Below are 18545 nucleotides of genomic sequence, written 5' to 3'. Positions count from 1 at the left end.
AGAGACATTGTCTCTCCGAGAGCAAAGCAGGGATATACAATTAATGCTGTCAAGTAGCTTCTTGTTATAATTATCCTTTAATGAGACGAGAGTGTGAAGACATTGTGACAATGGAGTGACAGAGCTGACAGCCTAATAGTCAAGGACCGAGATGGCGTCTTACACCATGGACTAATAGGCAGCTCATAAAGTAGAAAATTAATTGTAATTATCAGTCCGTCTTTATTCCTCCCTCAGAGGATGGCCCATTGCGAGCTTTTATCATCTTCAAGGACAGTAAAGTAGGGGAGGCATTTAACCTAGAAGAAGGTGGCACCATACTGTATGTTAACAAAGAAATGCATGATATGAATTGTGATAAAAGTAAGATAACTTATGGGACAGCATATGGTATATGATGAAGTTTGTATACAATGAATCATGTTCATGAATGGATATTGGTGGAGAGTTACTAGAGTTATTCAGGAAACCTTTAGGCTAGAATAGTAAATGTTGTGTTAGGCTAAAGTTGCACATAGGTTATCTTCATATAAGGCAGTAGTGGATGCAATTTCAGATATCTTAAATATGCAGCAAAAACTACATGTACTTTATTCATGTTGTCTTTGTTTGCATAGTGAGGTACTGTAACAGCTGTATATGAATGAACTGGTAGACTATTAAGGGTATAGCTTCTCTTTGAGGAGAGCACTAAAAGGTGACTTGTGGGTCATTCATGCTCCACTGGAAATTTTGCAAAAAAGGATGTGCAAAGTATCTCTATCCTGAGTCTATAAAACATATTAGCCTGGAACTCCAGGTAGAGGTTAAAAAAAATGAAACTTCTGCAGAAGCATAAAGCATTACTTACCTATCTATTCCGGTTTTGAAACTACCAAATATCCATTTGTTTTGGGGGGTTTTGTTCTGTTTTGTGTTTCTGCACTTCCTGGTTTATCAGTTGTACACAGTACTACAGGTTCCAGAATGCAATGCTTTCCCTCAGCTGTTCATCACAGTCCCCCACCCTGCACATTCCCCGCCCAAATCTGTTGCGGAACATCTAGGCTGTGTTCACACGTTGCAGTTCCATTGTGTTTCTGAATTATTTGCAGTATTTTATCATTTCATTGTTGTCCCACCCACACAGCACACTGTATTCTCTACCTGTGACACCACACAGCACACTGTATTCTCTACCTGTAACACTACACAGCACGCTGTATTCTTTACCTGTAACACCACACAGCTCACTGTATTCTCTAGCTGTAACACCACACAGCACGCTGTATTCTCTACCTGTAACACTACACAGCACGCTGTATTCTTTACCTGTAACACCACACAGCTCACTGTATTCTCTAGCTGTAACACCACACAGCAAGCTGTATTCTTTACCTGTAACACCACACAGCACGCTGTATTCTTTACCTGTAACACCACACAGCACGCTGTATTCTCTACCTGTAACACCACACAGGACGCTGTATTCTCTACCTGTAATACTACACACCACTCTGTATTCTCTACCTGTAACACCACACAGCACGCTGTATTCTCTACCTGTAACACCACACAGCACGCTGTATTCTCTACCTGTAACACCTCACAGCATGCTGTATTCTCTACCTGTAACACCTCACAGCATGCTGTATTCTCTACCTGTAACACCACACAGCACGCTGTATTCTCTACCTGTAACACCACACAGCTCACTGTGTTCTCTACCTGTAGCACCACACAGCACACTGTATTCTCTACCTGTAACACCGCACAGCATGCTGAATTCTCTACCTGTAACACCACACAGCCCACTGTATTCTCTACCTGTAACACCACACAGCATGCTGTATTCTCTACCTGTAACACCACACAGCTCACTGTATTCTCTACCTGTAACACCACACAGCACTGTATTCTCTACCTGTAACACCACACAGCATGCTGTATTCTCTACCTGTAACACCACACAGCACGCTGTATTCTCTACCTGTAACACCACACAGCACACTGTATTCTCTACCTGTAACACCACACAGCACACTGTATTCTCTACCTGTAACACCACACAGCAAGCTGTATTCTCTACCTTTAACACCACACAGCACACTGTATTCTCTACCTGTAACACCACACAGCACGCTGTATTCTCTACCTGTAACACCAAACAGCACACTGTATTCTCTACCTGTTACACCACACAGCACGTTGTATTCTCTACCTGTAACACCACACAGCACACTGTATTCTCTACCTGTTACACCGCACAGCACGCTGTATTCTCTTCTTGTAACTCTGATATTGGAATAATAAAGTAAAGTAAAGATCTCTTTGAATTTTTTTTTCTTTTCATTTCCACACACATATTATGATCAAGCATCTGTTATCTTCGAAGTTGAGCCCCACAATAAGGCTCTGATCCTCTCTGCCGTTTAGCATGATTTACTTGTGTTACTGCATCATTTTTGTGAATACGCTGCAGTACTGCAATGACACTCCAACATGTGTGCACACAGCCCTAATTTCACTGCACACTTCTGCACAATCAGAGAAATTAGTGCAACACCTGCTTCTGGCCAGTCAGAGATGGTGAATCACTCAGGGGATTGGGGGATCCAGCCAAGCCTCCTGGGACATCACGCCCTGCCCCCTGTCTGCATCATCAGCCTGTGCTCAGCAAACACACACAATGTGAGACAGAGGCATGGAAGATTTGTCTCCTAAGGGGGGATAGTAGAAGGAGCAGGAGACAATGTGGATTTGCACAGGGGCCATTTTTTTTTTTCATTTCCTGGATTTCTATCAGCTACCAGTGTGGCAGAACCGTACAGATACAGTAATACATTGTATAGACACATATATTTAACTTTTAATGTACTTTTAATAAAAAACAAGTTTTTCTTATCCGGAGTTCCCCTTTAAGTGTAAAGTTGGAAGCACCATTTAAGTAAACAGAGTAGCTGTACTATGTATGCATAAAATATATCAGTGTGTATTAGCAATGCTAGTAAATATATTATTTGTATTCTATGTCAGTGTTATTTTAGCAGTTTATTATGAGAGCAGTGACTGAATCTAGTGGTGTGTGCATGTTTGAGGATATCTGGTATTGGGGGCGGATTAACTTTCCCATAGGCCCCGGGCTGTTTACCAAGCCTGGGCCCCTCAACCCCACTGGCAGCACATAGTACGGGATAATGTCATGATGCCCTGATTTGTGCAAAATTGAGGTAAAAAAAGTAGCGACTGTTTGCAAATCATGGCAGAACTGTAGCCAGGACACAATACACCACTGAAAGTATAAGTCTGATTTGGTGGCCATGGGCCCCCCAGAAGCTCAGGGCCGCTGGCTACCGCCCAAAACGGACCTATTGTAATCCGCTACTGTCTGGTATAAGGTTACATTCCATGCTTTTTTTGCAGACTGTATATACGGTATTCAACTGCATTTTTCTGTGGATCAGTAAAAGTGGAAAATACTCGTAAAAAAAAGGAGGAATGATCAAAATGATGACACTAGCTATATTAATGGATCCATAGTTTCCCATTGGGGGAACATAGACTTAGGGTTTTTAGAACCCACCAAAAAAGTTGGTCTAAACGGGTAAGGTTTTGCAGTGCAAAATTAGGAGTGTATTATCAATATATTTTTTTTTTTTTTGCTTTTTTCTTGATTGTTGTATATTTATCTTAGGGTTGTTTTTTTTTTTCATTTTAGTTTTGTAAGCTATGTTTTGAACATTTTGTTTTCTCTGTTGTGAACATGCTGACCTTCTCAATTTATCCTTTAAACATTATTTGTGGTTTTGAATGTATGTTTGTTCCAAAAATTTTTTAAACAAAATTGAAATTGCTTCTCTGCGCACAAATCTACAACTGCTCCTGTTTCCAGGTATAATTATAATAAATCAGGCATGGGAGGAGGACATGCCTCCCCAACCTTTCTTTCCAGTCTTGATACAGTGCTTTCTGCTGCCACCTCTGTCTGTGACAGGAAGTGTCCAGAGCAGGAGAGGTTTTTTATAGGGATTTGCTACTGCTATGAACAGTTCCTAACACCAACAGAGGTGGCAGCAGAGAGCATTGTGTCAGACTGGAAGGAGTACAGCACTTTCTGTAGGGCATATATCAGTTGACAAGTACTGGAAGACAATATTTTTAAATAGAAGTACTGTATATTTTCCTAAGACCAGTTAATTTTAAAACATGTTTTTTCTCCACAGTATCACTTTAAAGAGACCATCAGACAACTTGTTATATGTATAATTAGAATTAGAATGTGTAACATTATGGTCCAAACACCAGACACTGCCCTGACATACTGTATTACTCATACACAGACAGGCACAATGAGCATGATTGGTTTAACTATGCTCCATTATATTTTTTCATTGTGTATACCAATCTTATCATTGACTATTCGTTACATGGTATCATTCATAGTTCTTCTACCCTTTGATATATAACTTCCAAATTACCCTTTGATCTATTTTTGGTTTTATAGACCTCTAATGAATTCCATGGGATCACTATTATATAATAATATATATGTCCAAGATTGATTCTTAGATACCTAGTCCACGCCACACAGAACTTCATTCTCATATGGACTTCACTTTACCATGGAACTCTAAATCCCATTGACACTAAAGCTATGTTATGGGTGGTCAAACTGCAAAATAACAGACTCAAAATGACGGACATTTTAAAAATTATAAACAATCAGGGAAAAACATTGTGGGAACATATCTTAAGGCTGTGTTCTCACATAGTATTTTTGCTCAGTAATTTGGTCAGTATTTTACAACCAAAACCATAAGTGGATTTGAAACAGACTTTCTATGTTCACAAACTGTTGTAATTGAGTGGATGGCCGCCATTTACTAAAAAATAATTACCGTTATTTTAAGAAAACGCCCATTATCTTGAAATAACAGCCATTATTTGCCATTAAATGAAGGCCATCCACTAAATTTTTACAGTGTGTAAACATAGCCTTTCTATGCTTTCAATCCACTCCTGGTTTTGGTTGCAAAATACTGAGCAAAAATACTGTGTGGGGACACTCTCATTATATTATGTATTTTAATATTTTTCCTGTTTTCGTGTACAAATTTGTTTTTTTTCCCCACAGTATCAGATAACACGTAACACATTCTGATGGAAGTATTACTTATTTAATATGACACCTCTGCATACATACTACAAGGTGTGCAAAGTTTAGTCTATGGAAAACACAGTCATGTGCATATACAGTTTCTGGACTTAAAGGGAACCATTTACCCCGTGGCCCCAGGCAGAAACTGACATACAGCGACATAAAGGTCAATATACTTACCACATCGCTTCCGGTCCCGTCCCGGATCCCGTTGTTGACACGGAGAAATCTCCGATTCTTCTTCTCGCGCCCATTATGGTAATGAGCCGAGATGAGTCCAACGTCCATAGGAAACGACGGACGAGTCCAACTTATTCATGAGGTCCTCTTCTCGTCGCCGCCCATCCACGCCTCCTGGAACTTGATTGATGTCTTCAGTCTTCAGTCTTCTGACGAATTCCCGCGCAGGCGCCGTTGCGATGGTCTCGTCACCTCTTCTGCGCCTGCGCGGTAAACAGGACACGTGCTCGAGACAATCGGCGCAAGCGCAGTAAACAGTGAAGCTGTGGAGCGGCTTCAATTGTGAACTGCGAATGCGCCGAAAACGACTGTCATGGCCCCTGCATGGGATCCAGCGAGAAGAAAGAAGACGAGGAGGAAGAAGACCCGGCGTCAATCAAGTGTGGGAGGCGGGGAGAAGGCTGGACTTCGGGCCCGGCGGCGCTCATTACCATAATGGGCGCAAGAAGAAGAATCGGAGATTTCTCTGTGTCAACAACGGGAATCCGGGACGGGACCGGGAGCGATGTGGTAAGTATATTGACCTTTATGTCACTGTATGTCAGTTTCTGCCTGGGGCCACGGAGTGAATGGTTCCCTTTAAGCCAACACTGGAGAGGTTATGCTTCATCGCTCGATACAGGTTTTGTGGGTAACTCTACCATGATGCATGCGTATGAGCAAAACAACCAATCTTCAGGTTCAAACATAATGAACGCTAATCTGTAAGTGGTTGTTCAGGGGTATTTCACAGTTACACTTAATGAGGAGCCAATAGAAAGCAACAAACATGTAAAGCTCCTATATATTCCTCAGCAGAAGTATAGAATTTCTCAAGCTGGGAGCCTACACAGAAGTAATTAATTTTACTTTTCTGATTTCCTTCTTTTCTAATGTTCTGAGTAAGAGATGTTCTTTTATGGCTTTGCAAAAGCAATTTTTTTTCATGCTGACAAAACACAATGCATTTTGCTAGTTTAAGCAACAAAGAACCCAGCAGAGTGTGTGAGTGGGTGGCTTATATGGAAAGTGGGAAATTATTGAACTAGATAGTACAAGTTTATGCGCATCGAAAAAGCTGGCTTATCCAGCATAGGTTGGAATGTACGCCACAATTTGTCATATTAACCCTTTCACCATACTTCTATGCAGCCTTGATAACCTACCAGGTGGTTCTTGCCATGTCTACTTATACTGTACTAATCCTATGCTTTCAAAAGGCACTGCATGATGAAAGCCATAGGGATTTTTGTACTGTTTAAAATAGAAAAAACTTTCCAAACTGCTTATGCTGCGACATAGTTAACTAGCAGTGACTCTATCTATACCCTTATTGTAGTTGTCTGAGGCTGCCATAACCTAAAAGTCCTTTTTTTCCCACTATGAAATATCATAAAGGTGTAGCAGGGCACTGAAGTGCCTTGAAATGCCTTGGCCACGCCTCCATGACACTTCAGAGCTGCAATTTAAAGCATTTTTTTCAGGTGATTGCAGCCTCAGACAACTACAATAAAGGTGTAGATTGAACATCTTTTCTAGCTGACCGTTTCGCTTTAGGGTGCCTTCACACATGACGGATCTGCAGCGGATTTCTCGCTGCAGATCCCTTCCTGTAAAGTCTATGGGCAGACATACTCGCAGCGTGATGGACATCCTGCTGCGAGTATGTCAAGAGGCCGCCCCGTTAACCCCAGGCCCCGACGCAGCACAATGATTGGCTGAGCGGGACGTGCACCCAGGTACTACTGTACACCAGTTTGATAAATCTCCCCCTTTTTCTTAACTGACAAAATGGGAAGAACAATGGGATTGTTGATATAAATAAATTTTTGAATAGTAGTGAAACACAATCTATTATGGCTACAGCCGAGCCCCTTTGGTGGTGCAGAGCAGTTGGCACTTTGTGTACCACTATATGGTAACACCCTACTGTACTGTATTGCAGAGATAGCCTTCCCTTGATGCAGTGCCTGTAGAGTAGCTCTAATACTACATTTGATATCATATGAAATTCAATAGAAAGAAACCTCTATATGCTTCTTAACAAAATCCAAGGCAAATAGAGGTACAATGTGAGCCATAGACCACAATGGGGACCATATTACAACTCTGTAAGTAATACACCCATGTGTACAAGCTTTTACTCCGACAATCAGAGACCATGCCCTATTCATTCCAGCTTCATCCCAGTGCCACAATCTGACAAATAATCAGAGACCATACCCTATAATCAGAGACCATACCCTAATAATCAGAGACCATACCCTCATAATCAGAGACCATACCCTATAATCAGAGACCATACCCTAATAATCAGAGAACATACCCTAATAATCAGAGACCATACCCTATAATCAGAGACCATACCCTAATAATCAGAGGCCATACCCTAATCAGAGACCATACCCTTTTCATTCCAGCCTCATTGCAGTGCACAATGTGCATAACATCTAAGCAACCACAGTCCCAGATTTTCCACATTTTCAGCTTTTGTATAGATACTTTCCATGTAATACACAGCATATGGTACAAATATGAAAGGTCCATGGATCTATAGTGCATGGACCAAAAGGTATGTAGACAGCAGATATACTAAATATATATACAGCAAGTACAACTTACTTTCTGGTGCTTCTATTGCCAGATAGGATCCCGTAACAAATCGGTGAACAAGGGCAGATTTAGCACTTTTAATGTTACCCACAACACCCTATAAGAGACAAAAAATAGTATTAATGACAAATTACATATGTCCAATTCTATGGATCTTGTTGCTTAAACATTCTTTAATTTCTAAAGTGAACCTAAATATCTAAAGTAAATCAACCCATTATTATAGGAGATACAAGTACTTCCAGGAGACCCACATGATATTATAAAGCTATATTATAGTTCTTTGTGGGGATCTTTTAACCAGAAAATGTTATGAAGCTTCCATTATGAGCAAATGTCTAGCTATATAACGTGTGGGCCGCCATATTTAATAAAAAAATAGAAACATTTAGGCTATTTCCCCACAACAGGAAAATGATGCCCGTCTTTCTGTCATTTTAGCGACAAAAGATGACCGCTTATTGGTATAGACAATTGCTTCATGATCATTATTATTTATTACCAATAGTCACTCGTCTTTTGGCACTTAAATGATAGCCGTCCAAAAAGACATCATTTTCCCATTATGTATCTGTGAGAAAAGATGTGCCCCATAGACTTTCTTTATGAGGCCATCTCATCACATGACACAGAGCTGGGAGAGGACTGCACTGAGCACAGACTTCTCCCGATTCGTTCTCATGATTGGTCGGGTGTTTTGCTTGTAGAGTCTGCCATTGGCAGGCTCTATGTGCAGAACACTGATAACAATGATCAATGCTATGCTATGGAACAGCATTGACCATTGCATGCAGTTCAACGATTGCACATCAAAGTCCCCCATGGGGACTATAAAAGAATTTAAAAAGTAAAAAATGTTTTTAAAAATATCCCACAGCCCCTCCCCCAACCTCAGCTGCCTGTCATACCCTGGTCTGTGAACTGTAATGTGTGCAGGGCTGATCGCATTGAAATGGCCCTGCACAGATTAATACCCCTTCACAGCCAGGAACATTTATATATGTTTCTGCTGCATGGGGTATGTGCAGCAGGAACCTATATAGCCGTATAGCTGACGTCAGGGGGTTAATAATAATTATTTGAAGAAAAAAGAAGGTTTCTGTAACTAAAATTAAAAAAAAAAACACTAGAAAAGCTATGAAAACATGCATTTCGTTGTGTTCAGACTGACATATAGAATAAAGATATCAAGTCAGTTTTATAGTATAGTGCATTACATAGACACGGGAAGCCCCCAAAGTTACAATATGTATTTTTATCTCAATTTCACCCCATAAATAATATTTTTGGGCTTAAATCTTACATGGTAAGATTATGGTAGATTGAAAGGCGACATTACAAAGTACACTTGTCCCTGAAAAAAACACAAAGCCATTACATGGCCCTGTAGACAGAAAAATAAAAGCGCTATATCCCTTAGAAGGCAAGGAGGAAAAAACTGAAAATGCAAACTGTTACGGTCATTTACGCCATTTTGGGATTGGTCATAAAAGGGTTAAGGTTTCAATAGACAGATGTAATGTCCAGAGTAACTTATTTATAGGAGGGCCACCATATCGGCCCCCAGAGGAGACTGGTGAGTAATGGAGAACCTTTTAGTAATGCTTCAAGTGTAATCAGGAATGTTTGAAGCAGGATGTGAATGTATTGAGATAAATTACTTTTAGGGTACAAACCCACACACCGTATACACAGCAGATACGCAACAAATCCGCAGCAAATACGCAGCAGATTTGTTGGTACAGATTTGATGCTGTGTTCAGTTATTTAGATCTAATCTGCTGCGTATTTGCTGCGTATCGCAGCAGTAAATACGCTGCGTATACGGTGTGTGGGTTTATACCCTTAGGGTACAAACCCACTTGACGTATTTGCTGCGTGAATCAGTCTTAAAAATTAGCAGGCAAAACACAGGTTGGCTTTATACGATAGTTCTGCGTTAAAATACGCAATTGCGTATTTTTGAAGCGTGAAGCTTGTTGTTAGCAAAGCATCAGTTGTTAAAATACGCAATTGCGTATTTTTGAAGCGTGAAGCTGCATGCGTTTTTCGCACAGGTTGTTAACAACTGATGCTTTGCTAACAACAAGCTTCACGCTTCAAAAATACGCAATTGCGTATTTTAACGCAGAACAATCGTATAAAGCCAACCTGCGTTTTGCCTGCTTATTTTTAAGACTGATTCACGCAGCAAATACATCAAGTGGGTTTGTACCCTTAATAGAATTTATCAGTCAGTAATAATAGTTTACTACTAGAGATGAGCGAACCTGGAGCATGCTCGAGTCGATCCGAACCCGAACTTTCGGCATTTGATTAGCGGTGGCTGCTGAAGTTGGATAAAGCCCTAAGGCTATGTAGAAAACATGGATATAGTCATTGGCTGTATCCATGTTTTCCAGACAACCTTAGAGCTTTATCCAAGTACAGCAGCCCCAGCTAATCAAATACCAAACGTTCGGGTTCAGATCGACTTGAACCCGAACCCGGTTCGCTCATCTCTATTTACTACAGGGCACCGGATATGTCTTTATGCACCACTGGTAGTTGGTAAGATAATGACATCCTTGGCTTATTATTTATAAGAAATTCTTTCCCTTTATCTAGAAAGTATCCCATCCGTAAAGTCAAAGGTCATCAGCTGGTATCTCTGTTACCTGAAAAGGTTTTAGAAAAGTCAAAAAGCTATAGGACTCCCCTTCTGTCGTCCATAAGGCAATTAGTGCAAAAGAAGTTTGCAACATGTCTAGGCTTTTATTTATTTCTACTGCAACTACTTTTATGCTGGTGATCCTTTTGAATATTGTTGTGTCTTTGGGATAATTTATAATATTTTGGTCAATATTTGTAAGCACCATCGCGAGTGAAACCAACACAGAGAAAAACTATAATGGAAAGATTTGCTTTATTTTCTGCATTTTGGACCTATTCCTGGTTTTGGCTAAAAATACTGATAAAAATTCTACCTGTGGACCCAGCCATAGGCTATGTTCCCACTTCAGGAAGGCGGCCATCTTGTAACACAGACTGCCATTAATAATGATCATGATTACTGTATTTCACGAAACAACCGCCTTTCACCAATGTTGTAACTTAGTGGGCACATAGCACTACACTGAAAACAGACAGAGAAGACCTTGCTTTCAGTCATTTTTATCTCTATATATTGTCACCACACACTGGTCTGTGGGTTATTCCACTTTGTATGTTACTTCTAATATTGTGTATCATATGTTAGCCAAGGAATATCGGAATATCTTATAAATGAACTGAAACCTCTAGAGTTCAAATTGAATGTAATTTCATTATCTAATTTTTTATATTATCTCATAACCAAGATCTTATAATAATCTCTAAACCTTACTTAGAAATACACTTACATAACAACTGGTTATGCCATCAAGATCTAATTTTGCATATAAGTATAATTACCCTTTAAGAATCTTTCCAAGTATATTGCGTTTCCAAACCAGCATTAACGCTATGAGGGCTTTAACATCTCCTTTACATAATCTTAGCTGCATAGTATTACATTATGAAAATAGGTAAATTATTTCTATGTTGTTAAAAAGATGAACATTTAAATTAACATTAATGGTTCCTGACTGCAAAAGATTTTTTTAAGAAAAAATAAATTAATGTTTAGGTTCCGCCCTTTTCTGCAGACAGTAATAATCATATCACAATAGCGGTTATTGTGTTCTAATGCACAAGATTTACTTTCAAGACTTTCATGTCAGTTAGTAATATTGCTTGTGATCAGGCAGCAGAACATAGTAATTTAGAAGGATCTACAGTATGTAAGGATACTGACTAGTAATTGAAGTACTATGACCTGGCCAAGATCAGAAGAATTTCTATATTCTGTATGCTAGGCAGTATCTATGAACCTAATAATTTAGCCTAGAGTATAAATACATTTTTAATGTAATATTCACAAATATCAGCACAAATACTCCTTTATGGATGGTAAATTAGATGACAACCACAGCTTTGAGACATAATTTCAAAGACAAGCTGTTGATGCAACACCACATTTGCCTAATGCACATAGCTAAGCAGTGTGCAAAATCCTATGTATGTCTCTTGCTAAATCAGAAATATACTGAGATAGGCTATGTTCACACTATGTATGTGTGCGGCTGTATTTTTTATGCAGCTGGAAATGTGCGGCTGAAACTACGCCCGTGGGAAAAAATAGACATGCGGCTGAAAACATACGGTCATTTACTTGGAAATCTGGTTCAACTAAAAATAACAAATAAAATCTTTAGAAAGTGATGCAAACACCTCTGGAATGCATCTGGGAAAGCAGGGAACACAGTTTACATGAATTGCTATTACCGGGGTTTGCGATCCTCTGCAGTAATGCCGATGCCTCTAATAGTTAATATATTTAATTAATAAAACACATTTTCGTTGTAATAAAGTCCCTTTCATTGTTCAATAATTAAATGTAAACGATTCCATCATTTTGCAATTAAATATACTGTTAAAATAAATATATATATCTATATATAAATGTATATTTATATATATATTTATTTTTTGACAGTATATTTAATTGCACAATAATGGATTCGTTTAAATTAAATTATTGAACAACGAAACTGATTTTATTACAACGAAAATGTGTTTTATTAATTAAATATTAATTAGTACAGGAAGCTCCATTAAGCCGTTAATTCATATTGCCGGCAATAGAGCATTCTCTACTAATCATCACTTTACTTTAATTAAAACATCAAATGTTTCTTCTAATTATGTTATCACAATAGCATTATTAGAAGAAACATTTAGAATTATATGTGCGCTCAGCTGATTGGCTGATCGGCTCAGCGCACATATAATTAGAGGGTCCACAGCACAGTGACTTCATTGTGCTGCGGACCAGCGAAGAGGCAACATCGGGGTGAGTATAGAGCTCTCCCCACCCCCTCCCCAGCACTGCACCCCTCCCAGCAAGGAAGGGGGGTCACTTAACCCCTTCCTTGCTGGGATGGGTGCAGTCTGACATCAGTCTGGCCCCCAAGGGGTTAAGGGGGATGCAATACATCCTCCCTTAACCCCTTGGGGGCCAGACTGTAAGCAGCGATCTGTAAAGATGCTGCATACTGTAAGGAGCACAACACCGCTCACAATGATGGGTGTTGTGCTCCTGTTTGTGTGTTTTTTGTGTGTTTCTCCCTTTTTGTTTTTCAGATATCGGTATCCTGTGGATTACGTCGGATTCCGTGGACTACGTCGATGACCAGCGGTTTGGTGTTTTTTTTTTAATAAAATGGTCAATGAGGGGTGTGGGGGTGTTTTTTATTTGAATAAAAAAAAAATTTCACTTGTGTGTTGTCTTTATTTCTTTACTTTATAGACTTAGTAGTGGAAGCCGTCTAATAGACGGAATCCATTACTAAGTCGGGGCCTAGTGTTAGCCGGTATAAAATGGCTAACACTAACCCCCCATTATTACCCCAGCACCAAATGCCACCAGGGGTACTGGGAAGAGCCGGGTGCCAGTGGTCCCGGAGCGTCAAAATTGGCGCTCCTGGACCGGGCGGCAGCAGGCTGGTAAGATTTAGGCTGGGGAGGGCCTAAACCAATGGCTCTTCCCACCCTGGTGTTACCAGGCTGCTGTCGTTTGGTTTTTAACCTGGCTGGTTATAAAAATAGGGGGGACCCTATGCGTTTTTTTTTAAATAAATAAATAATTAAAAAAAACGCATAGGGTCCCCCCTATTTTTATAAGCAGCCGGGTTAAAAACCAAAACGACAGCAGCCTGGTAACACCAGGGTGGGAGGAGCCATTGGTTTAGGCCCTCCCCAGCCTAAATCTTACCAGCCTGCTGCCGCCCGGTCCAGGAGCGCCAATTTTGACGCTCCGGGACTACTGGCACCCGGTTCTTCCCAGTACCCCTGGTGGCATTGGGTACTGGGGTAATAATGGGGGGTTAGTGTTAGCCATTTTGTACCGGCTAACACTAGGCCCCAACTTAGTAATGGATTTCGTCTATTAGACGGCTTCCACTACTAAGTCTATAAAGTAAAGAAATAAAGACAACACACAAGTTAAAAAAAAATTTTATTCAAATAAAAACACCCCCACACCCTTCATTGACCATTTTATAAAAAAACAACAACAAAGAACCGCTGGTCATCGAAGTAGTCCACGGAATCCGACATAATCCACAGGATACCGATATTTGAAAAACAAAAAGGGAGAAACACACAAAAAACACACAAACAGGAGCACAACACCCATCATTGTGAGCGGTGTTGTGCTCCTTACAGTATGCAGCATCTTTACAGATCGCTGCTTACAGTCTGGCCCCCAAGGGGTTAAGGGAGGATGTATTGCATCCCCCTTAACCCCTTGGGGGCCAGACTGATGTCAGACTGCACCCATCCCAGCAAGGAAGGGGTTAAGTGACCCCCCTTCCTTGCTGGGAGGGGTGCAGTGCTGGGGAGGGGGTGGGGAGAGCTCTATACTCACCCCGATGTTGCCTCTTCGCTGGTCCGCAGCACAATGAAGTCACTGTGCTGTGGACCCGCTAATTATATGTGCGCTCAGCCGATCAGCCAATCAGCTAAGCGCACATATAATTCTAAATGTTTCTTCCAATAATGCTATTGTGATAACATAATTAGAAGAAACATTTGATGTTTTAATTAAAGTAAAGTGATGATTAGTACAGAATGCTCTATTGCCGGCAATATGAATTAACGGCTTATGGAGCTTGCTGTACTAATTAATATTTAATTAATAAAACACATTTTCGTTGAAATAAAATCAGTTTCGTTGTTCAATAATTTAATTTAAACAAATCCATCATTGTGCAATTAAATATACTGTCAAAAAATAAATATATATATAAATATACATTTATTTATATATATATATTTATTTTAACAGTATATTTAATTGCACAATGATGGATTCGTTAGAATTAAAATATTGAACAACGAAAGTGACTTTATTACAAAGAAAATGTGTTTTATTAATTTAATATATTAACTATTAGAGGCATCGGCATTCGGCATCATTGCCGGCTATTTTTGAAGTACTCCGTACGGACCGCCTGTCAATCCACGGCCGCATTTCCAGCCGCAAACAATGGTCTTGTTCATTTTTTACGGGTCCGTTTACGATCGGGCCGTAGATTCATACATAGTGTGCACTGTGCAGCCGCATATCGTATACTTTCCAGCGTACGCATGAACCGGAAAAATCCGGCCGATGATTTACCGCCCGCAATACAGCCGTACAGATACAGAGTGTGAACCCAGCCATATACTGCAAAAAAAACAGATTAAAAAAATGGATGGAAAAAACTGATGCATGTGTGTGCATCCATTTTGATCCGTTTTTCCATTGAATTCCATTATAAAAAAAAATGCATAAAAACTGATCCCTTTTTTAACGTACAGTACACAAAAATGTAGTTGACCTTATTTTTGTGCCCATAAAAAAAACGGATCCGTTTTTTTTCTATAATGGAATTTAATGAAGAAAAGGATGCACACACATGCATCCATTTTTTCCTTCCGTTTTTCATCCGTTTATTCCAAAAAACGCAAAAACGTAGTGTGAACCCAGCCCTATACACTTGTATGGGCACTGTATTACAGATCTGTACTGCTGAAAGGTTACATAAAGTAGTAACACAGAGATGGGCAAAGTGAATCTGGCAAATCAAGATTCGCTGCGAAATGTGCTGTCACCTCGTTTCGTTCTGCAAAGCAAATTCACCCTGATTCATTAAGGGTAGCTTCACACACACCGTATCACAGCAGATTTTATGCTGCAGATCCGCAGCAGATTTGATCTAAATACCTGAACACAGCATCAAATCGGCAGCGGATCCTGTATGTGTAATTGCACCCTAAAGAAATTTTCAAAACAACAAAATGGCGGCCGCACATGCTGTCTGGAGCATCACTGTGCAGGAGAAAGTTATTAACCATAATCCCTAGCGCCTGTCCAATCAGCTGCAGGCCCCTCTGTGATGTCAGCACCTCCCCCTCACCTTCTATATAAGGTGGTTTGTTAAAGGCGGTGGAAAGTCAGCTGTGTGAGGAGAGAGTAGGATGGCCAGTCGGCTGTGTATGGAGGAGAGAGCAGGATGGCCAGTCAGCTGTGTGAGGAGAGAGCAGGATGGCCAGTCGGCTGTGTGGAGGAGAGAGCAGGATGGCCAGTCAGCTGTGTGAGGAGGGAGAAGGATGGCAGCAGGCAGTTAAAGCAGAGCAGGGAGAAGCTAACAGAGTGATTTAGGGACAAAGAGGAGAGAAGAGGATAAAATATGAGTTTGACCGAAAATTTGTGAAGCTTGCGAAACTAATTTCCAGCTGCTTCGCTCATCTCTAACAGCAATGTACCTAAGCAATTAAAGGGGTTGTAGGAATTTTTTTTATTATAGAGCTGGCTAAAAATAAGCTTTCCTCACTCTACAAATCCCTGGCTTCTGCCAATCCAGTGATTAGCGGGCCCCACTGCTGATCTGCACTTCCTGGCCCTATCTACACATGCAGAAAATGCCCACTCAGCCAATCGCTGGAATAAGCTGAACATATATTTCAATCAAGCTTTCATTGCATCTAAAAAATCGTGAATAGTGCACATTAGGTGAAATAATAAACATATAACCTACCACTCGTATTTCAGGTGTTGCACGACTGAGAGTCCATTCCTGGCTGTTCATAACACATTCTGCAAAGAGAAGAAAATGTGTCAACATTTTACAATTCATGTGGCACAATGGATACAACAAAGACTTATGGTTCCTTAGCATTGTTAAGCATCTGCTATAACTTAAAATCTACCTGCCACTTAAAGAAAAACTTTTATACCATGTTATACCGAGTGTCGCCCGACCAAGACATCCCTTAGGCTCACTATGGGAGTCACACGGCACAGAGCTGGGAAAGACTGCGCAGATCCTTACTTATCAAAACTTTTAACATCTCTCTAAGACACGTCAAAGGTTTTTTTTTTTTTAAGTGACAGTGCCTGTGTAAGCTAAGATCATATATACAGACATGCATTTAGTAAATTTTAGAAATTAAAATTAATACTCATCTACTTATGCTAAGTGGGGTGAGAAGATAGCAGCTAGCTGTGAGCTGCTTGTGAGCAAAATAGCAGCAAGTTATGACATGTGGGGGACTGGGAAGAGCAGACAATCAAGGTAGATGAGTATGATTGTTTATTATTATATCCGTCGGGGTCTGAACACTCAGATCCTGACCAATTAAAACTTCTGGCATGTCAAAAGTTTACTAAAGTACCATATACACTGTCCTGTTAGAAATACATTCTAATGATCTCTTTCAGAGCTCATCCAGTTTTCCCATAATAGACATGTGATACTCAGTCTCAGAGATATAACTTCAAGCCGGTAGAATACACAACCTAAAACTATGTTCCCCTACATAAAAATGACAACCATCTTTCCACACAGTCTCCATTTTAGTGCCAAATGACGACCATCTATTGGTAATGATGGACACAAATAATGTTTATGAACATTATTTGCAGCTGTCGTTACTGATAGATGAGCATCATTTGGTGCTAATTGATAGCCGATATGTGGTGTGAATATAGCCAAAGGTGTTCAAATACCAATGCAAAACGTTACATAGTTACGTCATTGAAAACTGACAAATATTCATCAAGGTCGACCTACAACCCCACTGTGTTGATGCAGTGAAAGCCAAAAAATCCTTATGAGGCAGATGCCCCATTCTAAAGTCAAAACTCCAGCAATCACAGTAAATCCCCAGATTAATATCCTACTGACGCAAATCCATAACAACCATAACTTGTAATGTTAGCATAAAAAATAAATGACAGGTATACTTCAAGGGAACAGAAAAGCAGAAAAGGAAAAGGGGGTTTAGATATTCAGTTTTATTTTTACTTTATTAACATTCAGTTGTGCCCCCTGAGGGTTTAATAAAGTTATAAAAGTAATGACTCTATGACCTTCTGTGTATTTATGTTGCAAAAATATTTTATTGCTCAGTGTTGTTTCCCTTATTTTATGATAGATCTACACACTCAGCCCATATAAGTGTTTCTTATGCTTCCCTATACAGCAGATGAAGTGTCGTGCATAGGATTTTACTGACATCAAGGAAGCCAGTATTCCTCAGATCTGTTTCCCTTTATTTTTATCACAGACCTACAAACTTGACCCACTGTGATTTACCCAAACGTTAAAGAAACTCTCCTATATCCTTTCTTGCTTTTATATTGCAGCATAGGCAGGGCCGAATTTTCCACTAGGCACCCATGGTCCGGTGCCTAGGGCAGCACCAGGGTGCAGGGGGAAGGAAACAATTTTTTTTTTTTTTTAGTCTCCCACCTCCCGTTCAGACTTGTGAGTAAATCTGGTGTCTTTTTTTTTTTTTTTTTTTGGGGGGGGGGGGGGGGTGTTAATGGTGGAATTGTTTAGGTCTGGTATGGTGGTGTTATCCAGTCACAGTATGGCTGTGTTGGTCAGGTCTGGTATAGCGGTGTTATCCAGTCACAGTATGGTGGTATTGGTCAGGTCTGGTGTGGCAGTGGTAAATGTGACGCCCG

General features: G+C 40.1%; 1 protein-coding gene across 4 annotated transcripts in view; it reads right to left on the bottom strand.

Annotated features, from left to right (window-relative positions):
* AGAP2 (ArfGAP with GTPase domain, ankyrin repeat and PH domain 2) overlaps positions 1 to 18545 on the bottom strand; it is a 228318-nt gene that overhangs the window by 51480 nt on the left and 158293 nt on the right. For 3 of the 4 annotated variants that reach the window (XM_069970330.1, XM_069970331.1, XM_069970332.1), the window contains exons 2-3: positions 16612 to 16670; positions 7979 to 8066 (exon numbers count right to left, since the gene is read on the bottom strand). In XM_069970330.1, the coding sequence (XP_069826431.1) occupies positions 7979 to 8066; positions 16612 to 16670 (147 nt within the window). The remainder of the gene's footprint in view (positions 1 to 7978; positions 8067 to 16611; positions 16671 to 18545) is intronic. The other variant, XM_069970333.1, reaches the window with a different exon arrangement.

Source organism: Dendropsophus ebraccatus, chromosome 5, assembly GCF_027789765.1.
Source record: "Dendropsophus ebraccatus isolate aDenEbr1 chromosome 5, aDenEbr1.pat, whole genome shotgun sequence".
NCBI lineage: Eukaryota > Metazoa > Chordata > Amphibia > Anura > Hylidae > Dendropsophus > Dendropsophus ebraccatus.
This window is presented reverse-complemented; position numbering and strand designations above follow the sequence as displayed.